Source organism: Drosophila biarmipes, chromosome 2L (genome assembly GCF_025231255.1).
Source record: "Drosophila biarmipes strain raj3 chromosome 2L, RU_DBia_V1.1, whole genome shotgun sequence".
NCBI classification, from domain to species: Eukaryota; Metazoa; Arthropoda; class Insecta; order Diptera; family Drosophilidae; genus Drosophila; species Drosophila biarmipes.
In genome coordinates, this window is record NC_066612.1 from 9,252,562 (window position 1) to 9,276,983 (window position 24,422).

General features: G+C 39.3%; 1 protein-coding gene across 12 annotated transcripts; it reads right to left on the minus strand.

The window, feature by feature from the left end:
• Window positions 1-274: 274 nt before the first annotated feature.
• LOC108032544 (voltage-dependent calcium channel type D subunit alpha-1) lies at window positions 275-23,416 on the minus strand. 12 transcript variants are annotated; one of them, XM_017106422.3, is made up of 34 exons: window positions 23,309-23,416; window positions 21,897-22,275; window positions 20,482-21,247; window positions 18,228-19,528; window positions 17,941-18,166; window positions 17,650-17,755; window positions 17,261-17,400; window positions 16,931-17,037; window positions 16,385-16,537; window positions 15,766-15,947; window positions 15,174-15,693; window positions 14,775-15,000; window positions 14,506-14,716; window positions 14,237-14,446; window positions 14,060-14,178; window positions 13,905-13,963; window positions 12,843-12,960; window positions 12,299-12,428; window positions 11,983-12,149; window positions 11,804-11,891; window positions 11,099-11,206; window positions 9,246-9,353; window positions 8,354-8,406; window positions 8,153-8,299; window positions 7,615-8,086; window positions 7,468-7,551; window positions 7,345-7,410; window positions 7,099-7,287; window positions 6,783-7,031; window positions 6,063-6,722; window positions 5,244-5,668; window positions 4,698-4,738; window positions 1,722-1,852; window positions 275-1,559 (listed from the first exon to the last, which is right to left on the minus strand). In XM_017106422.3, the coding sequence occupies exons 2-34, from the start codon at window positions 21,904-21,906 to the stop codon at window positions 1,035-1,037; spliced, it is 8,097 nt and encodes a 2,698-aa protein (XP_016961911.1). In that variant the 5' UTR covers window positions 21,907-22,275; window positions 23,309-23,416; the 3' UTR covers window positions 275-1,034. The 12 variants fall into 12 exon arrangements, 10 of the variants coding, with proteins under 10 accessions (XP_016961911.1, XP_050740777.1, XP_043950494.1 ...); XM_050884820.1 differs by lacking the exon at window positions 11,099-11,206; XM_044094559.2 differs by lacking the exon at window positions 9,246-9,353.
• Between the last annotated feature and the right edge of the window lie 1,006 nt (window positions 23,417-24,422).

Consider the following 24,422-nt stretch of genomic DNA (forward strand, 5'->3'; position numbering starts at 1 on the left):
GGGAAATCAATTTGCACTTTTTTAATTAAACTTGTGTTTTCTCCTCCCCTCGTTTTTTCTTTAGCATGACAACCACTTTGGTCGAACATTTTATTTCTTTTTTTGCCGCAAAAAAGTCAAATATTAAGAACTGCAGGAAAATGACATCATTGTATTGTGCAAGTTATTTTTTGCATTAAAAAGCAACATTTCCCCGTTTTAATAATAAAAATAATTCCTCACTGATTTAAAAATTATTAAAAAAATAAGAGCTTCAAGAAAAAAGCCAAGCCTCTAATTTGCTCACATTTTTCTGGTTTTTATTGTAAAAATTCAATCATAACAATTAAAATTCAGTTTACATTTATCTTTAGGGCTTCGGTCTCTCAGTTTGAAATTATGCTATTACATTTATGAATTTTATACATAGATGTATGTCTGCTGCGTATATTCTAAACAATTCCATTTATTATTTAATTGTTCGTTTATTAAATACTTAAAAAATAAAATGCGTCTAAATCGAAATAGGTTATTACACTGCCGCTCAATAATGTTTAAATGTTCAATGTTAATATATAATTATTTGTTTTAAGTTTTGGTGATTAATATCTAATCAATTATATTGGTGTGTTTTTCACTTTGTTTAATTTTGGTTTTGCTTTTTATTTCTAATTACATATTAAACATTATCAGTTTAGTTGGGTTTCCTCTTTGTTTTTCCAAAAATATACATTTTTCTTAATTTGATAAGCTTAGTTTTTTTGGTTTTTGGGTTGTGGCTCGTTAGAGGACGAAGACCAACGATAGATTTCTCAAAAAGGCAAAACATTATTATTTTTATACATTTATAATTAGGTGACTTCCTTTATACAAGTTATACAATTTTTTTTTGGTTTGGTTCTCGCTTGCGAACAATTCAAATATAACAATTCTCAAGGCTAAGACTAATGTGTTTTTTTCTTCGCTAAAAATTATAAATAAATTGCCCATCGCTAGATGCACACTTAAAATTCCATCAAGAAGACATTCTGTATGTGTAGCTTACAATGTGGGTGCTAGGAGGAGAAGGTCTGGTTACCCTGACCTCTCTGGGGCGATTGTTGCTGCACTTGCTGTGCACTCGGTGACATTTGGTTCCTTTGATTCATTTGGCTATTGGCATTAGCTCTACTATTTAAGCTACTCGAGTTGTTTTGGCTCAGTTGGGACTTATGGTTATTGTTCGTGGTCGTGACTGTGGCAACACGTCTCAGACGATTATCCGGAATCGGTGGTGAGTTCAGAGTGCCCGAATATGGCTGATGCTGCGGCGACAGCGAGGACGGGCCACTTCCGCTTCCGCCGAAGGCGTTGCGGATGCTGCTGCCGCCCCCGCCCCCGCCAAGCCCGCTGGCGGATCCGCCGAAGATGCTGCCGTTGCTGCTGCCAATCAGGCTCAGCGAGTGCTCGTTCGAGAGGATCTGGTGGGCGGCCAGGTTCATTTCCTCGGGCGTCATGTCCAGCGCCTCGCGCATCTCCCGCGCAGCAGTCCCCACAAATTCGGAGTCACAGTATTTACCCAATCCCTCAGCGGCGAGTACCTGAAATTTAAGAATTTATATCGCATTAAATATTAAAGATACCCCGCCTGTGCTACCCTATTGTTCAAATACGTTTTCAAACGGGAATTCTTCAGAAAATAAAATTAGGATTTTTAGTTTAGTTTAGTTTATATATTTTTTACGTTTTAGTTAGGTACTTACCCCTCCAATCAATGACTCGGCTAGGCCGTTCATATCAGATGAAGTTGGTAAACGACGCTGATCGTAGGGACTAGCTGGTGTCGATTGGATCATGCGTTCGTGGCCAGGAATAGCACCATTGGGTGCGTAGACTATGTTTGCATAAAATAAGAATGTTTTAAAGATTTTTATTAAAAATTTAATATAATTTTGACATACGCATATTTTTTATACACGTTTTATTAGAACTTGGTGATCCAGAAGCTTATTTTCCTACATTTTATACAAATTACTCTACTCTTTTATCTCCCTTCATCTAAAAAGATTTAAGTATTCAAACTATTTTACACTGGTTGTTAAGTACCAGTCTTATTTACAAAACATAAATAAAAGCTTTAGATTAGGAGTGGACATTATTTTTCCAGAAATAAATATAAAATTAAAAAGAACTGTTTATTTACAAACTAATAATTTTTAATTTTAAGATACTTTTTTTTCTGCTTCTGATGGATCATCAAGTTTATAGCTTTGATTCATAATATATGATTACAGTTAATTGTTAGATAAGCATTCGATATTACAAGCTTCTCAAACACGATTTTCAAACATTGTTACAACCTGGGTCGTAACCGTTAAAATAAATGTTAGTATCATAAGCACAAATGAAATGATAAGTTTTTCTAAATGTAGCAAGCAGGAATGCTAGGCAACACTTATACGGATTTTAATGCTAGGCGTTCTATGAACAATGCAGGCGTTGCATCTAAGCATCTAAAGTAGGTGTTTTTTCGGAGATGTGTTTGTATTCACAGTGTTTTGAATGTGTAATGTTTGTGAAGTGGATGTGAAAACCCGAAGGCCCCAATCCATGTGACAATAAATCCCACACAAAAGAAAAGAGGAAGCGACGATAGTACAACACTGAAAGACAATAGTGAATTTGGAATACATTTTCTGGCTGATTTTTTGGCATAGCATAGGATAAAATATACGTATATTTGTAACCACAACAACGAAGACAACGTTCAGATTCTCAGCTTGGGTATAACAATTGAGTATTTGGTTTTGGTTAGTATCATATGTATAAGATGTGGTTTATATGGTCGCAAGGCACACACTTTGGTAAGGGATACGGCTCAGTAAAGCCAAGGCCAAGGCTTCATGAGTGGATGGGCACAACATCACGGCTCTTATAAGTATATATATAAGAATTTTTATATATATAGAATAGATAGACATCGATATCGGTTTTGCTTTGGGTTTGCTTTTAATTACGTTCGTTCTCTCTTGTTGCTGTTGTTGCGTGTTAAACGATTGTTGTTGTTAAAGTTGTTTCTGGTACTTGTTGTAGTTTGTTGTTCTGGTTGTAGGTGTTATGTCATTAAATCCACATTGTTATCAGGGAACTCTCATATCAGATACTCGAATTAGCATATTCTTTACCGACAACGGAATGTTTCAATTGGTTCATTTTTCTTTGCATTTTAAACTTAACAACCAAATAATAAAAAAATTAAGTTAACATTTGGGAAGAGTCCCCGTATGGAAAGGTAAACCAGTCTTGATTCGAACTCTTTGGAGACTCTTTGGACACTCAAGAATTTTGTCAGGGTTCGAGACTCAGCACTCGGTGGTTTTTAAACTCGAATCACTTAAGCTATAATAAAGATTTTTGTAAGAAAGAGTTAGAAAAACAAATTACTTTAACAGACGCTATTGACTGATTTTTTAAATAATCTTTATATTTTGACGAATTAGTTCTTCCTCAAAATTGATGATTATTGATGGGTTGGTTACATCCGTTGATTAGTTTGTAATTAACAAAAGGAGCCACAGATGCTGATGGTTAATCGTATTATTTAGTTTATATGGGAAATATATATTTTTGAAGGGTTTTATGTCAGGTTATAGTGTGGTTAGCACAATAGTTATAGGGAAGAAGTTTTGGAGAAGAAGGTAGTATCGATAGTTCTTAGATAGATCAGCCAATTGTTATACCGAATTTATCGACTTTCCGCTTCGTAGTACAAACAATGAAACTAATTCTAAAAAAACGTGTAAATAATATTTTAAAATAAATTATATGAATATACCCTATTCAGTTTCAAAACGTCGCATATCGACTTTCTTTGGTTTTGAGGAATTTATTTTATTTTTTTTCCACTCTTATCATAAAACTATAACCTTTACCTGTATGTATGCTGTTCTGAAATTAAAATATTCTCAAATATATGCTTTATGGATTAAAATATGTTTTTGTGTGTTTGGCTTGATTTTAACTATAATGCAGCGAAAGCGTTTCTAATTTTTAGCTGTATAATAAGCTGCACTCAAATATAACTAAACTACGAGTTTGTTCTACGATAACTAGTCTATTTTATGTTAAGTTCGGAAATAAGATCTAATGGATGTGTACTACAATGTTGTGAAACATAATTACAATTTTAATTCGATTCCGTTATAATAATTTTGGCCCGATTAATGAACAGCCAGGAAAACACAATGGGAACAAAAAACATTTGGCCGCCTCATTTGATTAGTTAACGATTTTGCAATTTGACTTGAAAAGTCGTTTTCAACATTTTTACATGCCGCAGGCAATAAAACAAATCTTCAAACGCAGTGGGCGAGAATCTGTACATAATTTTGTTTGCAATATGATTAATAGAAATGCAGCAGCTACATAATCGGAGATAAAACAAAAACACAAATCATTTGGTAAACAATTAGATTGGTGTTGTAATGAAATTTTGTTGCGTTTTTGTTAGGGTCGAATTTTGTGTGTGTGAAAACAACAAACGAACCAATTTGATCGGAATTATTTTTTTTAGAATTTTGTCCGGTTAAAAAGGAATAAAATATAAAACACATTAAATAATGTTAATAAATTGTAGTGCATTATGTTCTTGCTGTTGCAATTACTGCTGTACTTGGTTTTGTTATGTTGGTTTATTTGTTTAAATTTTATTATTGCAATTTGCAGCATTTTAGGCTTACCATTGTTATATGGATGCAATAAAATACCACGATTGCGGTTGCTGAAATTAATGTTCGGGGATTGAGTAAAAGTTTGGTTTATGATTTTCTTTTTTTCTCAATAAGTATGTTCTTCTTTTCGTATCGGTTGGTTTAATATCCACTAGTTTATGGTGGCAACAAGTATGCAATTAAAGGTATTTTGTGATTGCAACTAGGTTTTTGCTAAGTCAACTAATTTAAAACTCGTATTTGTTTTGGTATGGTGGTGCCAAGTCAGTTGCTGAGCTTGGCTCGGCTCCTTTTGTCCATTACAAACTTTAGGGCGCTCTTCACTAGGTGACCAAACAAAATGCCACAAAACAGAAAACGATAATTGCTGGCAGTAAGAAATATGGATCAACTCACTAAACAGCAAGCCATAGTAACAGGTAGTATGGTAATGGAGCTTCGTGTGTTTAGATATCTTTTTTTTTTCGTTTTTCTTTTACTTTTATCTAGGTGAGAACTTTAAAAACGTCCTACTGTCAGCTCCACCTGCAGAACTGTCTGCCCCCGCATACTCACTCATAGTTAATGGCATTGGCCTCGGGCGGCAGGGTTCCGGCCACAGTGGCCGCACCGCCTCCGTTTTTGGCCAGCGGTCGCATGGAGATGCTCTCGCCGAACGTCCTTAGCTCCCCGCCACTTCCGGTGGCCTGCAGTTCATCCTGCAGCTTTCCGGCCGCCGCCAGCCGGGCCTGCATTATGTTCCGCGTGATATTGTTCACCCCGTCGGCTACACTGCGGTTCAGGGTGTCGTACAGATAGTCCCCAGCAGGATCCCCGCTCCCCAGGACCATAGTACTACCACCCATTGCCGCCGAAGCGGATCCGCCGATCGCCAGAGCTCCGTTGCTCTGCGAGGCCGTCGCCTTGGCGCTCCGCCGGAAGGTTCCGTTCCCGTGCCGCCGGATCGATGACCACACACTGCCGAAAAGCGTGTGGTGGCGCTACGGGATAAATGAGAATTTTTTTCAAATTAATAACTATATTTTATGAATTGGCAGTCACTTTTAAATTTAGGTCTGTTTGTTTTTTCCCTGTCGAGTATTTTGCCAATCATTTTCATCAAATTTCGGATTAAAGTTTTCAAGATTAAATTTAAAAAGGGTCATCTAAATTCGACACAAATCTTTTATTTAATTATTTTTTAATCTTCAATTTTAATTTTATATATCTTTGTGCGCAAAAATGGGATTCGAACATTTTCTAATTGTTTACCGGGTGTAACCTACTCAAGATATTGGTAATTTTGAAGGGTCCCAAAAGGAGGTTCTATTTGTGATGAAATATTTTTTTCATTTTCAAGAGCTAGTTTATTTAAGCCCTTTCGTGGACACTTACTCGATGCATCGGCTCCGGCTCCTGGTCCAGCTCATCGAGATTACCGGAGATGGCCCTCTTGAGAGCCGGGGACACCTCGTGCAGGGTGCGCAGACCGGCCTGCAGAGTGACCGTATTGCTGTCCGGATGGCCCTCCTTGCCCTCCTGCTCCTTGCGCTTCTTGAACCGCCGGAAGTAGTCCTGAATCAGATATGTGGCATAGAACTTGCCAACGGTCACCTCGTCATCGTTGCCCGGCGGCGGCACCACCTGATCGAGGAGCTTTGGATTGGTTCGCTTCCAGATCTGTTTGATCGTAGCCCGCAGCTCGGAGTTGGCATCATCGATGTTGCCATCGGTCTTAATGCTCAGCGATGTGCGGACCACGGCAAAAAGTGTGGCATTGAACAGAACAGTTCCATCGGAGTTGAGGGGCATGTTCATGGAGACCAGTCGCTTGCAGGCCATTCGGTGGGGACACAGCTTGCCGAAGCCGAGTGGCGGAGAGATCTTCCTAAGCAGTGTGACCACATCCAAGTGCTTGATGCGTCCCTTGGCATCCGGGTCGTATTCGCTCCAAAGACGAATAAACTCGTCCAGGTGATGTGGTCCCAAAATGGACCAATCGCGCGTCAAATAGTCAAAGTTGTCCATGATGACGGCCACAAAAAGATTAATGATCTTAAAATATATTGTTACATTATTAAAGTAAAAAATGGCATTCATTGTAATGGCTCTTACCAAAAACGAGCAGAGAACGTAGAAGGAAATGAAGTAGGGATAGGCTATTGAGGAGCCGCACGGCTCGCCAGGCGTATCCGATTTCATATCGCACCTTACATCCGGTTGGGCCGAGCAGGACATCATAATCTCCTGCCAAGCTTCTCCGGTCGCCGATCGGAATAGAACGAGAACAGCCTGCTGGAAAGTCTGGAAGTTGTTATTTTTCGTTATGGAGTTACCACCATCCAGAGCTATTTTGCCAAAAACCTGGAAAATAAAAAACACCACATTAACTCTGAAGTGCCCAAGCAAATTTTTTACAAAAAGCACTTACTTGCATCCCCACCACTGCGTAGATGAAGAATAGAAGTACAATTAGTAGGGCTACATAGGGCAGAGCCTGAAAAGATTTGATAAAGGTCCAAAGTAAGGTTCGAATGCCTTCGCCTTTGCTCAGAAGCTTCACAAGTCGCATGACTCGAAACAGCCGGAAGAAATTAATTGAAATTAGATTTGAACCAGCCTGCAAGAAAATGGGTTTCACAACTTTATATAGAAAGAAAATTATATATAAACTCACAGATTTCTTTGCAGTTTTACAGTTTTCCGCAATGTCGCATTCGGGTTTCTGAGAAGTATCCTTGCTCTGCAAGTATTTGAAATTAATCAATTCAAAATAAATCTATATATCAGATATAAGCACCTTAATTTCAGAGTAGACAATGTCTATGAAACTGCCCAAAACAATGATAAAATCGAAAACGTTCCAGGCATCACCAAAGTAGTTCTGAAAAGTAATAGATACATAAGTTACTATTGGTTTTCAAATCAGGTAAGTGGGTATTTCTACCTTAAATCGAAACGCGGCTAGTTTGAAAACAAACTCCAGGGCAAAGACCGCCGTAAATATCATGTTCAAGGCATCCAAAAGTTCCGTGTACCACATGGGCTGATTATAGAACTTCATGGCCAGCGTTACAGTATTTATCATGATCAGTATGAATATGGTGTACTCAAAGGACGACGATGTGACGAACCACCAGACCTTGTATTGTATACCATGCTTCGGTATATAGCGCCTGACAGGCTTCGCTTTCAAAGCGAACTCTATGCAATTACGCTGGTTCTTATCCAGATCACAATTTTTGTATTCCTGTTCACCCTCGTTTTGGAAGGTCACAATAACGAAACCGACGAATATGTTCACCATGAAGAAGGCAATAATAATAATGTAGATTATATAGTAGGCAGCTACGATCGGACGGAAGTTGTGTATTGGACCGCCATTTTCCTCATTCGAATCGATTGAAACGTACAGCAATCTAAAGGTTTTAAATTTATAAAATATTTAGGAGAGTTATTGGAAAAATATCTTGATTCACACTCACCCTGGCCAACCCTCAAAGGTGGATACCGTGAAGAGGGTCAACATGCCCTTGGCCACATCGTCGAAGTGGAATCGATTGTTCTTCCATTCCCGTTCCCTGAGTCGCGGCTTGTGAACATCACCCTCCTCATAGACCAGATAAGTGCCGCTGAAAAACATTTCGATTAAAGCTAGCCCATTTTCTTACTAGAACACCACTTACAAGCAATCCTCTTCCTTCATTTTGGAACCATCAGAGCACTTGAAGAATTTCCCCTATTCATATGATGGGTTAAACATTTTTTAAGGGACGTCAGGGAATGAAAAGATAACAATACATTAGCATATGAAGTGGTAGGGATGATTTGTTAAGGGTAGCAATCTCAAAGCTAAGTAATCTTCGATCGAGTTTGCTGTCCCGGGGATCACAAACATTATAACTGCTTTACTATACGGACTATTTACTAATACCTAGTTCAAAAATAGCTGTGAGCAGAATACGATAGACTAGTACTACATATTTTCTTAAATGTATGCACACATTTACAGGGTGTTTCATATGCAAACACATTTACACATACTCTGCTCGAAATTGTTGGGTGGACGACAACGGTTTTAGTTTCTTTTTTTTTGGACAGAACATTATTTACAGACTGGACACCAACAAGGGTTACTGGGTGTAAAAACACAGAGTTACGTACATGGAAAAAATATAGAAATATATTACATTGGGTTAGCGAGGGAGCGAGCTAACTTTGCCTTTGAGGTTAGTTCTTAAAAGCTGGAAAAACGGAACTGAGCTGGATGGTAAAACTTGGGAGTATTCGTTATTCGATTTACCAAGCTATAGCAAAGCGAATAGCCTTTACTTTGGAAAGAGACTTATGCTTAGTCAAATTCAAAGATATAACATCGATAATAGTTACCTTTAAAAATTACCCTACACACAAATACCAAGATGAAAGGAAACTACAAAAATGAAAGCACACACAGATTAAGCCGCGATTTAAAATTTATTTATATTTCTTCCTTTCGAAAAATAGAAGCGCACACTTAAAGCCGTCTGAAGATACCCTTCACCAATGACTTTTCATATATAATTCAAAAGAAATTACCTTAAAGAGTTGTACTCCAATAACAGCGAACATGAATTGTAACAAATATGTCACCAACATGATATTACCAATGGTTTTGATTGCGACTACAACGCACTTGACCACATACTGCAGAAGTTAAATGTTTTTATCAGTGTAGGCCAATTGGTTGGTAGTTCGAATTTATTGCAAATTAATGACAATTAAAATGTGTATTTTTGATTTTCGATTAAAGTTTGTGTGGTTCGTCAGCATCAATTAATGGGGTTATTTTTTGTATTTGGTGGCCACATTTTTATATGATGAAATCAAATGGTTTTTGGCATTATATCAGTATTAATAATACGACATTTGTTTTGTTGGGGTTGGCAAAATTCAATTGAAAACAACCGAAACACGTTCGAGGAGAGAAAAAGGGAAGAAAATACGTTTAAAAATTGGAAAATCCTTTGTAAGAAGTTGTTGTGTTTAATTTTTAATATTCTAGAAGTAGAATTTTGGTTATGTTTTTACAATTGGAAGTATAATAATAAAAACAGAACGTATATGTAAATAATAAAATAAAACTTAAAGGGCTGAAGGTAAGGAAAACAAATAAAAAAAAATAATAAAATCAAAAACATTTTAATTTATAATCCATAGTGAAAGTCATCTTTTAAACATAAGATGATTTTATAGAAAGCTTTAAGGCTTGGGAAACAATATATTTTCTATATTCAAGGAGATGACTTTACTGTGGATGTATTAGGCTGTAATTCTACGTCAATGCTTTAGTGAGTTGTTGTTACTGATGGTCCGCGATTCTTGGGGTTCTATACACCTGGGAGGTTTATTTACTAGAGGACGGATAGGCCTTGATGCTAGGGTGCAAGGTTGGTTGCTGGTTTGTTGCTAAAAAATAAGACCCAAAATTCATGTGCTGATGTGTGAGCTATAGGTTTATAGCGTATATATACTGCATGTTTAGGTGTGCTCATGATTGCTCATCGATATCTATAGTTGCATTTAGACGTGTACAATCGCAGAAAATGGGTGTGGAATATATAAGAGTTGATATTACAATATATGGTATAATGTGTTTAAGGTAGTGTGAGTTGTGTTAGAATCGGTGGACCCGCGATCAAGGGCGGTTAATAATCCTTAAAAGTAATTTTAAAGGGTTATCTATTAATCCCCACTCGCATGTTTTTAGCTGGTATGTGGTCCATTTCCTGTGAATGACTATTTGTTGATATATCTTTGATATCGACTTCTTCTTAAATATATTATGCTGAGCATTAATAAGCAATACTAGCCAGCAAAAAATTGGTTTTATGTACATTTACAATTGAACGATTTAAATTTATTTACCAGTTAATTTTAATTGATTGACATGTAAGTAAAACCAATAAAGCTACACAGAAATTAGTTAACAAAATTTGTAACCAAATTAAATTAAAAAGCTTTTGAACATTATTAGTAATTGTGCAAATTCAAACGAAAACATTTGGTTTAAACAACAACATATTAGGGGTATTCAAAAGTTTATTGTACACCAAAATTAATTTCTTTCTTAAATATTAACTTAAACTTTGATGTTGAAAAATAAAACTTTAATTTTTAAATAGTAGCTAAATGACTTATGCTTTTCGTTGAAGGTTTTTATTCTTATACAGGATTCATGCGGTGTTTTTAAGTCCTATTTTTTGTACATTACTTTTAGGTTCATTCGATATTGAAATTTTTACAGATCCTTAAACACTAAGTATAACTAATTAACACCTTTGCTATAGGGTATTTTTCAATGTATTTCTAATTTATTTTTGGTTTTCCCTACTCTTAGGCCTAATTAAAACGGAAACAAACGAGGTGGAAACTTAAAAATAAAATCATACCTTAAACAACTGGACTCCTATCACGGCAAACATGAACTGCAGTAGGCATGTGACGAGCACAATATTTCCGATAGTCTTAACAGCGACTATGACACACTGAACAACATGCTGTATGTGATACGACGATATATGGTTATAGTAATTCTCTATTTAATATGTAAAACTTATCATAGAAAAGGCATGTTTTTGGTTTCTGACTTTCTTTTTATGCGCGAACAGTTTGCTGGTCATGTGTTTAGTATTTGGGGTTATTACATAGATTTCACTATGCCCAAGCCACGCCCATACATTTCTATTCCACTCCCATTTTCGTTAAGGTGTTACGAGTAAAGCTCAAAATTAAAAAAACAGTATAGTTAAGGAATGTTCCTTGTGTTGCTTCATTTATTTATATATATTTTTTGTATAACTTTATTGTGGTGCACCCTACACCCAGCATTTCAAGGTTTTTCGTTTGGCATACTCAAAGTTAACTGAAGGCCCAAGACCACTTCTTGAGGTTATCATTATTAAACATTTTTAAGTTGCTTATTAGTTTGAAAGAAAATTGTTGAAAACATTTTGTGCTTTTCGTAGATAAATAAAAATCAAAACAATAAAACTTAAACTCAAAAGAAAAAGTGTAACCATTTTTAATTGAAGCATTTATTTGAGTGGCAGAAAATTAAGTAGCGAGTCAGGACTTGGATTTGAATGAATTCTTACCTTGAGACCCTTGGCACGATTGATGGCTCTGAGTGGCCTTAAAACACGGAGCACACGTAGAATTTTCACGACTGAAATCGCATTCGAACTGCAGTTGAAATCGACGTTATAGTTTATGTTCCAGAAGTAATTAGTATCACAACTACTGGGTTAGAGTAGTTATTTAGATTATCGTTTACCTGGACACTAGAGATATCAATGACACGCAGACCACAAGTAAATCTAACAGATTAAATGCGGACCTGCAAAAGGCTCCGTCGTGTAATACGAAGCCGTATGAAATCAATTTCAGAATCAGTTCTATTGTGAAAACTGCCGTGAAAAAATAATCAAATTTATTGAGCACCTGCAAAAACAAATGAACAGTGGTGAAGGACATCGAATGAAAAGTGGTTCTAGTATAAGGAAAAAGCTGTTCTGAAGCTTCAATCGTCACTTACAAGTTTCTAAAATCATTTGACGATGTTTTATCGGCTTGGAACAGGAGCTACTTACTTTATTCAGTTCATCGTTGGCTCTCAGAGGATTCTCTGCTGCCAACATGGCCGACGAAAACATAATGCAACACAAGATGATGTTGCCGAAATTGCCGTGGTTGCAAAGCCAATGGCAGAAGACGCGGAATCTGTTGAAATATAGTTAAGATCACCTTTAACAAACCAGTTACAGAAATATTCCTCATCACAAAAATTAAGTCACAAAGAAATATTTATATCATGCAATTAGAGTTTTCACAAAACAAGTTAAAAAACAAAATCATGATATAAAAAGCAGCTAAGAATCTATACAAATTTGGTCTACCAAAATCAATTTCTATGATCTAATCGAACTAAAAAATTAATTCGGGACTTCGAGGACTTTTGACAAGATACAATATAAGGTTAAACGAAAGGACAAATACAGGATTATTGAAATTGTGTTTGTAAAAAACACAATTTACGCATACACACACACGAATTGCACACACATATGCAAAATATATATAGTATTTTCTGAGACTTTCGATACTCGGGGGAAAATAAAACTCAAACATAAAAACCTGTTCGTTTGCGAGAAAAGAAAAAATGATGTGCCCGGCGGTATGGGTAGAATTTTCGTTGCCGTATTAACCTCGGACATACGTCGGGGTCGTGCTGTAATCATGCCTTCTTCATCCACTATATGCAATACAAATTTATTCATATATTACGTATATATATGTAAGTTGCCAATTTGGAAAAAATAATAAACACATTTATAAGAATTTGTCCAAAAATCATTTATACAATAAGACTACAGATATCTTAAAAATACACTTAGGTTCTTATTGAAAATGTTTCATTTAATACTATATCTTCATTAAAAATAAATATATAAAAAGAATATACTTAAAATTGGCCAACCTTAACGGCAAAATGCAAAAAACCAAACGAAAAATAAATAAATCAAAAATATTATTGGTGTCGTGTTGGTGGTTTTCTTGTTTTCTTTAAACCAAAAAGGATACAAGTTATGTACATTCGCAATACGCATTAGATACAGCTCGATAGGGAATCAAAATCGATTGTTTGTCACATGCGAACAACAAACGGCATAAAAACCAGTGTAAAATAAAGTAAGTAACTCCAATCACAAGATACATGAACCATATTTAAAGAGTGTGCGAGTGTGTGTCTTTTGTAGGATGTCGATCGGCGATGGATCGATGAATTGGTTGATTGAATTACCTGTTCGTGTAACTGAAAATGAAAAAGGCACTGCCTCGCGGGATGGGCTTTTTAGTCTTCTTCATGCTGACTTCGGACAGTCGTCTGGGTCGTGCAGTGACACGTGCTGATACTTCGGAATTGGAGTCTTTCGATTAATATTTGCAAGTGTTTTCGTGTGTTTTTAATTTTTAAGGTTTTTTTTGGGTGCGTGGTTTCCGAAAAATAGCAGCAGTTGATGTAGGCGTCGGCGGCATTGTTTTAGGAAATATTTATGGTTTGGTTTTGATATGTGTTAGTTTTTTGAGATATTCTAGGCATAAGCTAATATACTTAATTTATAGTTCTTATATTAATTATAATTCTTACAACGACCTTAGTCGGTGGGTTGGTTAATAAAATTTGACCTGACATACCTTCTTCTTCCTCCTCGCACATTTCCCGGACTTCCTCATCGGATAAGGTCTCGTGGTCCCTGAAAAAAGAAGGTCATTCGGTTTCAGAATTGAATATATCTTATTTAAACAAAAATATCTTGAACTTAAACACTTTAGATTCTTGCTTTCCCTACATTTTCTCTTCGTCATCCAGTTCCTGATTCTCCATGTCGATATCTATGCTAAGATGATCATCCATGCCATCAATTGTTGGAGTGGGACTGTGGGACCTTTTCTGGGCTGATTCATCATGCTTGAACAATGGAAGCGAATACTTAGTAGATATTTGTACCATCAGATATCCAACTTACAGGCTCCTCTTCCTTTTCCACATCGGACAGCGAGTCGGCATCGGCCAAATTATCCACAGCAATGGCCAAGAACACGTTCAGCAGGATATAGTTACCGCATATGAATAAAATTATAAAGTAAATACAGGCCAAGGCACCATAAGAGGACACGCCGCCATAGGCTTTGATGCCCTCGTACATCACAGCATTCCAATCTTCACCAGTCATTATCTAAAAAAAGGTTTATCATTGCATACCATTTTAGAACACAAATCGGCATAATCACTTACCTGAAAGACTGTGAGCAGAGCTTGCCAGAAGCAGTCGAAATTCATCCGATACTTTTCCTCATTGGGCGTAGAATTAAACCTGCCACCAAAGACTTGCATACCCAACAGAGCAAATATCACAATAAACAGGAAGAGCAGTAACAGAAGCGAAGCAATCGATTGTATAGAGTTCAGTAGGGAAGCAACGAGATTTGAAAGGGATCGCCAGTACCTAAAAATTAAAGTATTACTATACTTGTTCTGAAAACTTTTTTTAACATGCTACGCACTTGGTTACTTTGAAGACTCTCAGGAGACGCACACATCGCAACACGGAGACACCCAAAGGAGGCATCATTCCAGTGTTGGTCAACAAGGTTTCTGTTATACTGCCAATCACCACAAAGCAATCGAACCGATTGAACAGTGAGACGAAGTAGCCTTGAAAGCCCAGACTGTACATCTTCAACAACATTTCGCAGGTAAAGAGACCGATAAAAAACATATTGGTGTATTCTGTAAAACAAAAAGTATATATTAATTAATTACTAAAGAAGTGTTGGTTTACGTTTTATGCCACACATTAAAAACACAATTATATGAATTAAATCAAGACAGAACGCGAATTCTTTAGGAAATTTTTGTGTTTAATTACTTGAAAGACTTGAGTAACACACAGTAATACTCACCCTGGAATCTATCCAGCCAATCCTCTTGCCCATAGTGCTCTGTGGCCAGGACGCCAGTGTTGAGAAACACCAGAACAATAATGAGCCAGTAGAATGCCTGGGATTTAACCGCCTTGCGACAGGCTCGTCGCATTCGTCTGTTGGCCCGGTCGAAGTCCTTTTTCATTTTGCGCCAACGCGATTCGGTGAACTGGACCTCGGGCATTTCCTCGCCCAGGTTCTCAGCGGAGTCCGTTTCGTTGGGCTGCTTGCCCTTGCCATCGGATATCAGGCCACCCACGGCATCCGGTTCGATGTCCTCGGCTTGGGTAATCCAATCCAGATAGCCCCGAAGATCCTCCTCGATTTGCTGCTTCTCTCTCAGCTTCTGGAAGTCACCGCGATTCTTGGCCTTGTTACGCTCCTTGGAGAACTCACCGGACAACACACCGAGAATCAGGTTCATCACGAAGAAGGCGCCCAGGATGACCATGGAAATGAAGTACATCCACTGCCAGTCGCTGCCCATTGAGTCTTGGATCTGAAGAATATGGAATTGTCAATAAATAGGTTCAATTAAAAGAAAACCCATATGCTTCTAATCTTGACTTACGCTATAGAGGACATCGGTCCACCCCTCGAGGGTGACGCACTGGAAGACCGTCAACATGGCCAGGCCAAAGTTGTCGAAGTTGGTAATCCCGCTGTTTGGTCCATCCCAGCCGCCATAGCACTTGAAGCCCTCTGGACATGTATAGCCTACTCCACAGGGGCGAATTTCATCCTCGTATTCACCTAGATTCCGATTCGTTTGGTTTAGGATTCATGCATTAGTGATGTAGTGAAATGGAATGGAATGGGGTGAGGTGATATAAGTATGAGATATTCTTGTGTTCGTGGAGGAGTGCCATTTTTGGGTTTTCTTGTAGTGGAGTGTCATTTCCGGAATATGTCATATCTTAGACACATTTGACTTGTCCCAAACAATTGATAGTTCTAACAGTTTTATTGACTAGCAGATTAGCCGGAAATCGAGGCATTCTCTTGACGCATTCTGGTCGGCATTATGTCAGCCATCGATTTCCCTGTGCACTAATCTCCTAGTGATAGAACCTTTTTGGACGCTGATTTTGTAATGCGACATATCTGGTGGCATTCAAGACAATTGAATGATATTCGCACAACGTATAAATATTGTACGATTCGATGATGATGGGAGTGTCTCCGCTTACCTGTGATCTCATTGCGACACGCCTTGTGCAATTTGCCAGAGAAGAGCTCTAGGCCAATGATCGCATAGATTATGATTACGAATATGACCAGGAGTGCAATGTGAAACAGTGGCACCATGGCCTTTAAAATTGAATTCAGCACAACCTGTAGACCTGTAGGATAGCATTATGAGTTGCCAATATTCGATTGGGTAACTGGGTGGTCATTAGCTTGGATGCCGGCTGAATTTCTAGTGCCTACAGTCGAAGGTTAGCAGAAAACACTGCACAGGTTGTTTTTTAGATACATTGTTATGTCTAAACTAGATAAGAGTGTTAGTAAGGGAAATTTTAAAAATCTATCGGACATTTTGTTATCGAGGTGGAAAGTTAGGATAACGTTTTATACATTTGTTATAATACTGGTAATAGTACATTTCCATTGTTTTAACAGTGCAGTGCTTTAGCTACGAGTCGGTCTGTAGTTGCTAGAAATTCGCTCTATCGGGTCTGATGATCTCGTTATTGGGTATAGACTCTTGTTCGTCGATGCTATGGGGCTCTTACTTGGTACACCCGATACAAGTCGCAGTGGACGTAGCACTCGAAAGGCACGTAGGGCCTTCACATCGAAGCCGTCCTTCGTCAGTTGGGATAGTCCAGTACTTATCGCTCTGGAAAAATGGGCGGCATACAAAGTTCATACGTGTCTCAGTCTAGGCATTACATCATTTCAAAAATTTGATTTCAATTATTTTTCGTTTTACGATTTTCTGACTTGTTGATTTGATCAATTTCGATTGAATTGGATATAAGGTAACATAGAAAATGGTTAAAACGAGGCCGCAGTGGGCCTGGGCGCTAAGCGCTTTTAACTGGTATATTTTATATGCTTACCCTATAACTACAATTGTAAAATCTAATAAATTCCATCCATTTCTTAGATATGCACCATTATGTAACACAAAACCATATGCTAAAATTTTCATAACACATTCCGATGTGAATATTACTAGGAATATATATTCAACTTTTTCCTGTTTTCGGTGTGGGGTTTTGTTTTATTTTTGTTTTTAGTGCATTTGTTTGTTTTTTTGTATCAGGAATTTGGGTTCAGTGTTGGTTTCAGGATCGTAACGTTGGTGCATTTTTGAGTAATTTGGATGTGTGATTCGGATGCAGACGATGAGGTGAACGTAAGAGATTTATGAAAGAAATTCAAATATATTAGTCAGCCATTAAATATTTTTTTTTCTTTTAAAACCCCTTACATGGGCAGAACTTACCAAAGTTAGATTCGTTACGTTCGAATCGCTGCCCGGATAAGGCGTGTACACGGCCAAGGCAATACAATTGGCAAAAATGGTTAACAAAATAAGGAACTCAAATGGTCTAGAATGGTATGAGTGCTAAGGAATGCCAAATCGGGGTTATTTCTGTGCCTCGACGAACTAGTTCAAAAGCATTTTGTAAAGCAACATAGGCAACTGTAATTAATTTTTCAACTTGATATAAGATCTTAGGCTGTTGAACTAGTTCGATGTCATGTTTTTCTTTCTTGGATATGAAAAGGATACTTCCACTCCACAATGCGAATGCACAAGGCTCGCAAGGGATTCTTGAGGCTCAGGCAAAATAGGACCCGTTGTGGTCTATCTGGTTGCGGCTTGCCCCGCCGCTGTTGTCTCTTTTGGCCAGCGGCTCCTGCGGCTGCACCACCCTTTTGGCCACCAGCTCCACTTGGTCCAATTGTGGTGCCGTTCATGGTTTCCGGAATGTTTGCGATGGCCATAGAATCGATGCCTTGGAGCAAGGGAAATGGGTTGCGTTAGTAAGCAGAAATCCTTAGGGCCTGGGGACTCACCCATGATATTACTGCCGCCGCCCAGATCTCCCTCGCCGGAGTCGTATCTCGCAGCTCGGGAGGCATCGCCGCTGCCGGGTCCGCCGTTTGGCGAGAAGCCACCTCCGCCGGAGGCTCCGCGCTCGAAGTCCATGATGTTGAAGAACTTGCCCGCTCCGCCACCGAAGTTGTCTATTAGCTCCGCCGAACTGGAGTAGAATGGCGAAAAGGCCTGGGTGTCGTCCTCCTCCTCCTCGAAATACTCGTCGACGTCCTCGTCGTCGTCGTCCTCCTCCTCGTCGTCCTCTTCAGCGGATTCCCCTTGTTCCAGCTGCTGCTGTTCCTGCTCATCAATGTCTATGGTGGTGCCCTCGGGCTCCTCGTCGTCTAACTCCTGGTCACCGTCGTCCTCCTCGTCGTCGTCCTCCTCGGTGATCCTGCATGTCCTTCTGATGGAGGGGCGATTCCTCGAGTTCTTCCTCACGACAACGTCGGCGTTGTCGTCCACCTCGCCGACGTCCTCGAGTGAGTCGTTGTTGCCGCCGCTGTCCTGGATGATGCGGACACCCTCATCGGCATCCTGCCGCCGATCGCTGAAGCTCTCGCAGTCGGCTAGCGAGTGCTCCTGGGCCTGTTCCTTGGCTCCGGCTGCAAGTGCGGCTACAATGGCAGCCGTGCGCAGGGTCTGCGAACTGAGATCCTTATTGGTGCGATCGTCGTCGCCGTCCTCGAATTCGCCCTCGTCACAGTCGGCGATGAAGCTGCTGACGTCGCCGACGCCAAAACCATGTAGCGTACTATTGTCACCGGTGATATCGCAGTTGCAACTGTTGCTGCTGCTGCTGTCGCCGCCGATGGCACTGTAACTACTCTCCTCGTCGCATCCGCCGCTGAAGCTGCTGTTTGTGCTGCCCGCACTGGTCACGCTGTTCTGCGGCTGCAGCTGCCACGCCTCCTCGGGCGTAAGTCTCGTGGGCGGGGCACTGATGCCACCACCTCCGCAGGAGGTGCAACTCGACTTGCGGCGCTTGCCGCTGGAGGTAGAGGGTCCTGGTCCGGGTCCCGCTCCTGGACTGATCGCCGATCCTGAGGTTAGTCCCGTCAGAGATCCCGATCTGGATCCTGCTTTCGCTGGCTCACCACCTCCACCACTGCCTCCGTTGTTGCTTTTGCGCCGGCGCTGCTTGAAGTCTAACTTGTAGGTGGCGTTGTTCACAATCTGGCTGGTGACGTTGCTGAGGGCGAGCTCGGTGCTGGTGGGTCGCCTCCTGGTGGTCCCGCTGGGTTGGTTCGGATCCTCGGGCGGATCGAGGGCACTGCAGCTGTCGCATGGAAGAATATTAATTCAATGAAAATGAAATATTCGTCTTGCACCTGCCATCAACCATTTATTCTACAGGGTGGGGTGCGGCCATATAGTGTACATTACTAATCTTAAATATAGTTCGTTTACCTTAATTTAGTTTTAAAATAGAAAAACTAAAGCCTTAAAGTGTTCCATTGTTGAAAATTCCTAACATATTCAGGGGTCTTTTAGGATTTCTTGGAATTTCAGAATTATTACAAAGGGCATTATAGATTTCCATCCTCGCACTTCCACTTAAAAAGGAAAACAAATTTAAGTAAAAATGTAAATGCTGCATTCAACAGACACTATTCTTTCATACTCTTGGATGAAAAATCATTAACAGAAGGCAAATCATTGCTCTGACAGATGTTCTGTGTTGAGTTGCGAAAAGTCAAGATAAACTGCAATAGTTTATGGAATTTCGTCAATAAACAAACTCATTTTCCTGGGTTGTTATGGCACATATGTTTATCCGATTATGACCGAACTTGGCAGGATAATTTAAAACCATCGTAAATCAACTTATGAGTGGGTGGGCCGAGATCTTGACCCTCAATTTTTGTAGATGTCTAGCGGTATCAATAAATCCGAATATTGCTTTACAACTCAGCACGAAACTCACTTTTAAACCTATTAACAATCCCTTTAAGCTTTAAAGTCGGTTACTATATCATCCATGGGGGCTTCGAATGGCACATTCAATACTTGGCATGCGATTTCAGACACACGAGACACACAGTAAGACGACGAGCACAAGGGACAACATCGAGTCACGATAGGAGTACGAGTACGATAGTTAGTAGTTAATTGTGGGGTCTGGTTCCGACTTACTATGCCCTAGAGCGCCTAGTTTGCTCCATGTAATCAAACTCTTGGATTGCATGGAAAATGTATTTCTTTTCGTGCTCCAGCTGGAGTTCTATGTACCTTTGTTGCAGCACCGTTCCCGAGGCGGTTCCCAGTCCTGATCCCAGTACCGCGCCCGTGGGCGAGGTGCCCGCAGATGCCGATGTGGTTAGTGGGTTGGCGGGAACTGGTAGCGTTACGGTCGGGGAGCGATGCTGATGATGCTGCTCCGGCTTGCCAACGACCACTTCCAAATCGCTTTTGACCGTTGACGATGACTTGCGATTGTACTTTCGGCTGCCACGCGTCGGCGTTTCGGCCTTCAGATAGCGCCGCGAGGTGGACGGGGAGGTGGGCGAGGGCTTCCTCTCGATGACCAGGGTGTTGTCATCGTAGGCTATACAATTCACCAGCTCCCCGCCACCCATCACAGTGGTTGGGACGGTGCTGGAGGTTGACGCGGAGGTCGAGGTCGAGGGTTCCCGTTCCCCATCGCCGCGGTCATAAAGTTTGGCCTCCTTTTGTCTCTGGAATTGCAATTGCCGGCGACGCTGCGATGAGGAGGTGGTGGTCCCACTTCTCGACTCTATGGCTTGCTTCTGACTTTTGGAGGCACATGATTCATCGACGATGACAACACTGGCCGGCAATAAATCTCTGCCCGCCGCCTCCCAGCTCTTATCGCTAGTTGTATCCCTATCCTTATCGTTATTCTGTTTATGATTTAGTCTATTGTTAGCACTAGAACTATCCAAGGCATCGTGTCGGGTAATTGGTGGCTGTGGCTCTGGCTGCTGCGGCGATTGTTGCTGTTGCGGTGTTAACGAGGCTTGTTCCTTACGGTCTCCTTGGGGTGTTATCAGTGGGGGGGTTAATGGGCGGCACGGGGGTGGTGGTACACAAAGTTATTAAAGTTAGTAAAATGTGGAGTGTTTGGGGGATATTGATTGGCATAATAAGTTAAGCTATTCCGCCCGCTGAAGGTCTCCTAAATTTCGAAAGAGAAGTCCATTCAAATAATAATATACTAATACTGGTTACTCTCAGAACTTATAAGAAGAATACTAATTACCTAGTCTGATAAGTAATTAATATTTGAATTTTGAAATAGGAGCTGCTTCCGTTACAAAAAAAAAAAGAGAAATAGGCATTTAGAATAACAATCATTTTGGTATATCCCAAAGCAAGTATGTTAAATAATATTCTTCTTGGAAGTGAAAAAAGTAAAACATTAAAAAAAAAATCCTAAACGTTGTTTATGATTTATTAATTTTATTCAATTCCTTAAAAATTAATTCTATAAACAATAAGGACCAATAATAATATTTTTTTTTTATTTAATTCTATAAACAATAAGGACCAATAATAATATTTTTTTTTACTTTATATGTAAAATAATAATAACAAAATTCAGTTACACCCATCATAGAACTCAATCGATTGACCCACTCATAACCCCTATAAATACTTATCATACTGATTAAAAGTCCTTGTACCTGTATTCATATTTGAAGTTTCATTCGGACGCACAATATTGATTTGCCTTTTGTTTAAAATGCGGCTTAGATCCTTGGGGAATGGTGCTTGCCAAAAGCCAAATAGCGGAATGCGGTCAAAACATCGCAGCAACAGGTGTGTTTGGTCTCAGTCGCCGCACAGACATGCTCACTTTGTATTCAGACTCACTTAAATGCGGTGAAAGCTTTTGGTTTTGTTTAGAAAATGGGTTTTTTAGTTGTAGAAATTCGACGGTGGTGACAAATAGTTTTGTTTTTTTTTATGGTCTATAGTTTGGACGATTAAGTAGCGACGGTTTGTAAAAATTTGGCATTTGTTTGCTAGTCTGCAGTTAAGAGTCGTTTAAAGATTGTAGACCTACGAGAAAGACAGACTTATTCAAGACTGAAAAGCAGGGAAAAACCTTTCGGGATATTTATAGAACCTCTTGGAAATCTCTAGAAATTTCCATGAGGGTTCAATTAGTTTTCAGAGCACATTTTCGGTTAACTCCTGCTATCAAAGCACTTTATTGGATTTTACTTAATTCCATTTGAGTGAACAGACAACGAATTTTCATCGGCGGTGATAGGTGATAGCTTATCGGCGTTTCCTGGCCCAAAACAACCTATATATACATAACCCACTTACGTGGCTGAGTGGGTGGTGGGTGTGAGAGGGAGAGAGCACCAAAACAAAAACACGCGCAATGTTTACATTTTCCTTTGTTGTCGCAACGACTTTTTTGTGACCCAACTGTCAAATGGGCAATCAACTTTGACTGAGAGAAAGCGACTTTCTCTCGCAACCTCTCTCGCTGGCAAGCTCCTTCTGCAGCCGAGCTTTCGGCCTTTGCAGCAAACAAAATTCAACTTTCATTAAATTACCAAAATATGAAAGCCTTAAAATACCTTTTTGGGCTATCTTTAGTTGCAAAAATAGGTTTGCATGGGGAGAATTCATAGGTTAATTTCCCGAAAAAATTAGAAACAAATATGAAAGCGGCTGAAATTGAGCTGGTTATTTCCCGGGAGATGTGGCAGAGCTCTGTGGACAAGAAATGGGGTCAAGAGCGCGCTTTTGGCAGTAAAAACTAATTTGCTCATGGTCTTTTGATGGCCCGCCTGGGAAATGATGTATGGATACATTTGTGCCTGGCTGGCTTATTAATTACACTAAGTATTTCATGTTTTGGCTGGGGTTCCTAGCCGTCAAGAGGTTCAAGCTGACCGATTGACCTACCCACGCATATGTAATAGCACACACACACCAACGCGCCACCGCACCAACACATGGGAGTGTGTGAAAAATTTCTAAGGACCCACTGCGAAGAAAGTGAAAGCAGCTTCTTTCTATGCCCCTCTTAACTGTTTCACATCTACCCTTTGTGAATATGAACACTGCACTTTACAATTTCCGTGTTATGGCCTAAATTTGTTTGATTTTCCTGGCTTTTCAGTGTTGTATTTTATTGTATTTTTCACACGCGACCATCAGCAACGCGAACGAGTTTAAGGAATCAGCCACAAAAGCACACTGTGCATGAAAATTCAGCTTTTCGCAGCGCCAGCCGTGCAAATTTGATGATAGCCCCAAGAAAAGCTTAGGATGTGGAGCTTGCTTGTCGACTGGTGAAAGGTTGTGAAATCGGGAAGCTTGGTGTTGGTGTACAAAACTAGTAATTCCAAAGAAGCAGAGAAAGTTTCAAATTAAAAATACTTACTCGAAGAAAAATTGTTTTCAAAATTAGAAATTCGCATAAGTAGAACCAATTTTCGAGAAACCAGATGTTGACCAAACATTTAGTTTGACTTGTATAGGTTTATAGGTTGAGGTTTATAATTTACAATCAGGATTTACTTATTTGCTGTTCCTAGAAAAACTTGCAACCTGAAAGAACATTTTCACGCAATTTTCTATTATATCTAAACACGCAAACAAGTGAAGTATTAAAAAAACAACTACTTAATTGTTTAAACTTCTTCGGACTCGAACTGCCAAATTTAGACGAATTGAGAATTGGACGATAGTCCATTTTAATATCAGAATTACTAGGTTTTATACAATAAAATAAGAAAACTAATGAATGGTTTTTATGATATTATATAAAATTAGAACCTAACGAATAGTTTGTTTGTTTGTTATAAAAAAAAAATATTTAATAAATCGTCTATAAAGAGGGGAATCCCAGAGTTATTGTTTGAGCCTAAAATTCGAACCTCTGTGTTTACAAACAAATCGAAATCGAAATCATAAATGTGCCGACGTATGAAAGCGGGAACCAAACATTTATACATTTTGTTTTTGTTTCAGTTTTGCTGTAGATATTTTTATCGGAAGCTAAAACAACTTTTATGAATAGATCGGGAGAGTTTACAATACTGGGTATCTCTATCCCGCTCGAACTCACATTTGTTGTCAAACAGCTGATGTTGTTGAACGCAGGCGCAGAAGAAAATGTTTGACAGTTGGGGAGAGACCATCGAAATCTTGAGAAATATACCAGAAGAGCGAATGTCAAATAT

What these genes read in the sequence shown, in the direction of transcription:
- LOC108032544 (XM_017106422.3), bottom strand. An exon ending in TTTACAATTGTAGTTATAGG is followed by an intron (nt 17,038 to 17,260) that starts GTAAGCATATAA and finishes CCATTTTTCCAG; the next exon opens with AGCGATAAGTACTGGACTAT. An exon ending in TTGGCTGGATAGATTCCAGG is followed by an intron (nt 15,001 to 15,173) that starts GTGAGTATTACT and finishes TTTGTTTTACAG; the next exon opens with AATACACCAATATGTTTTTT.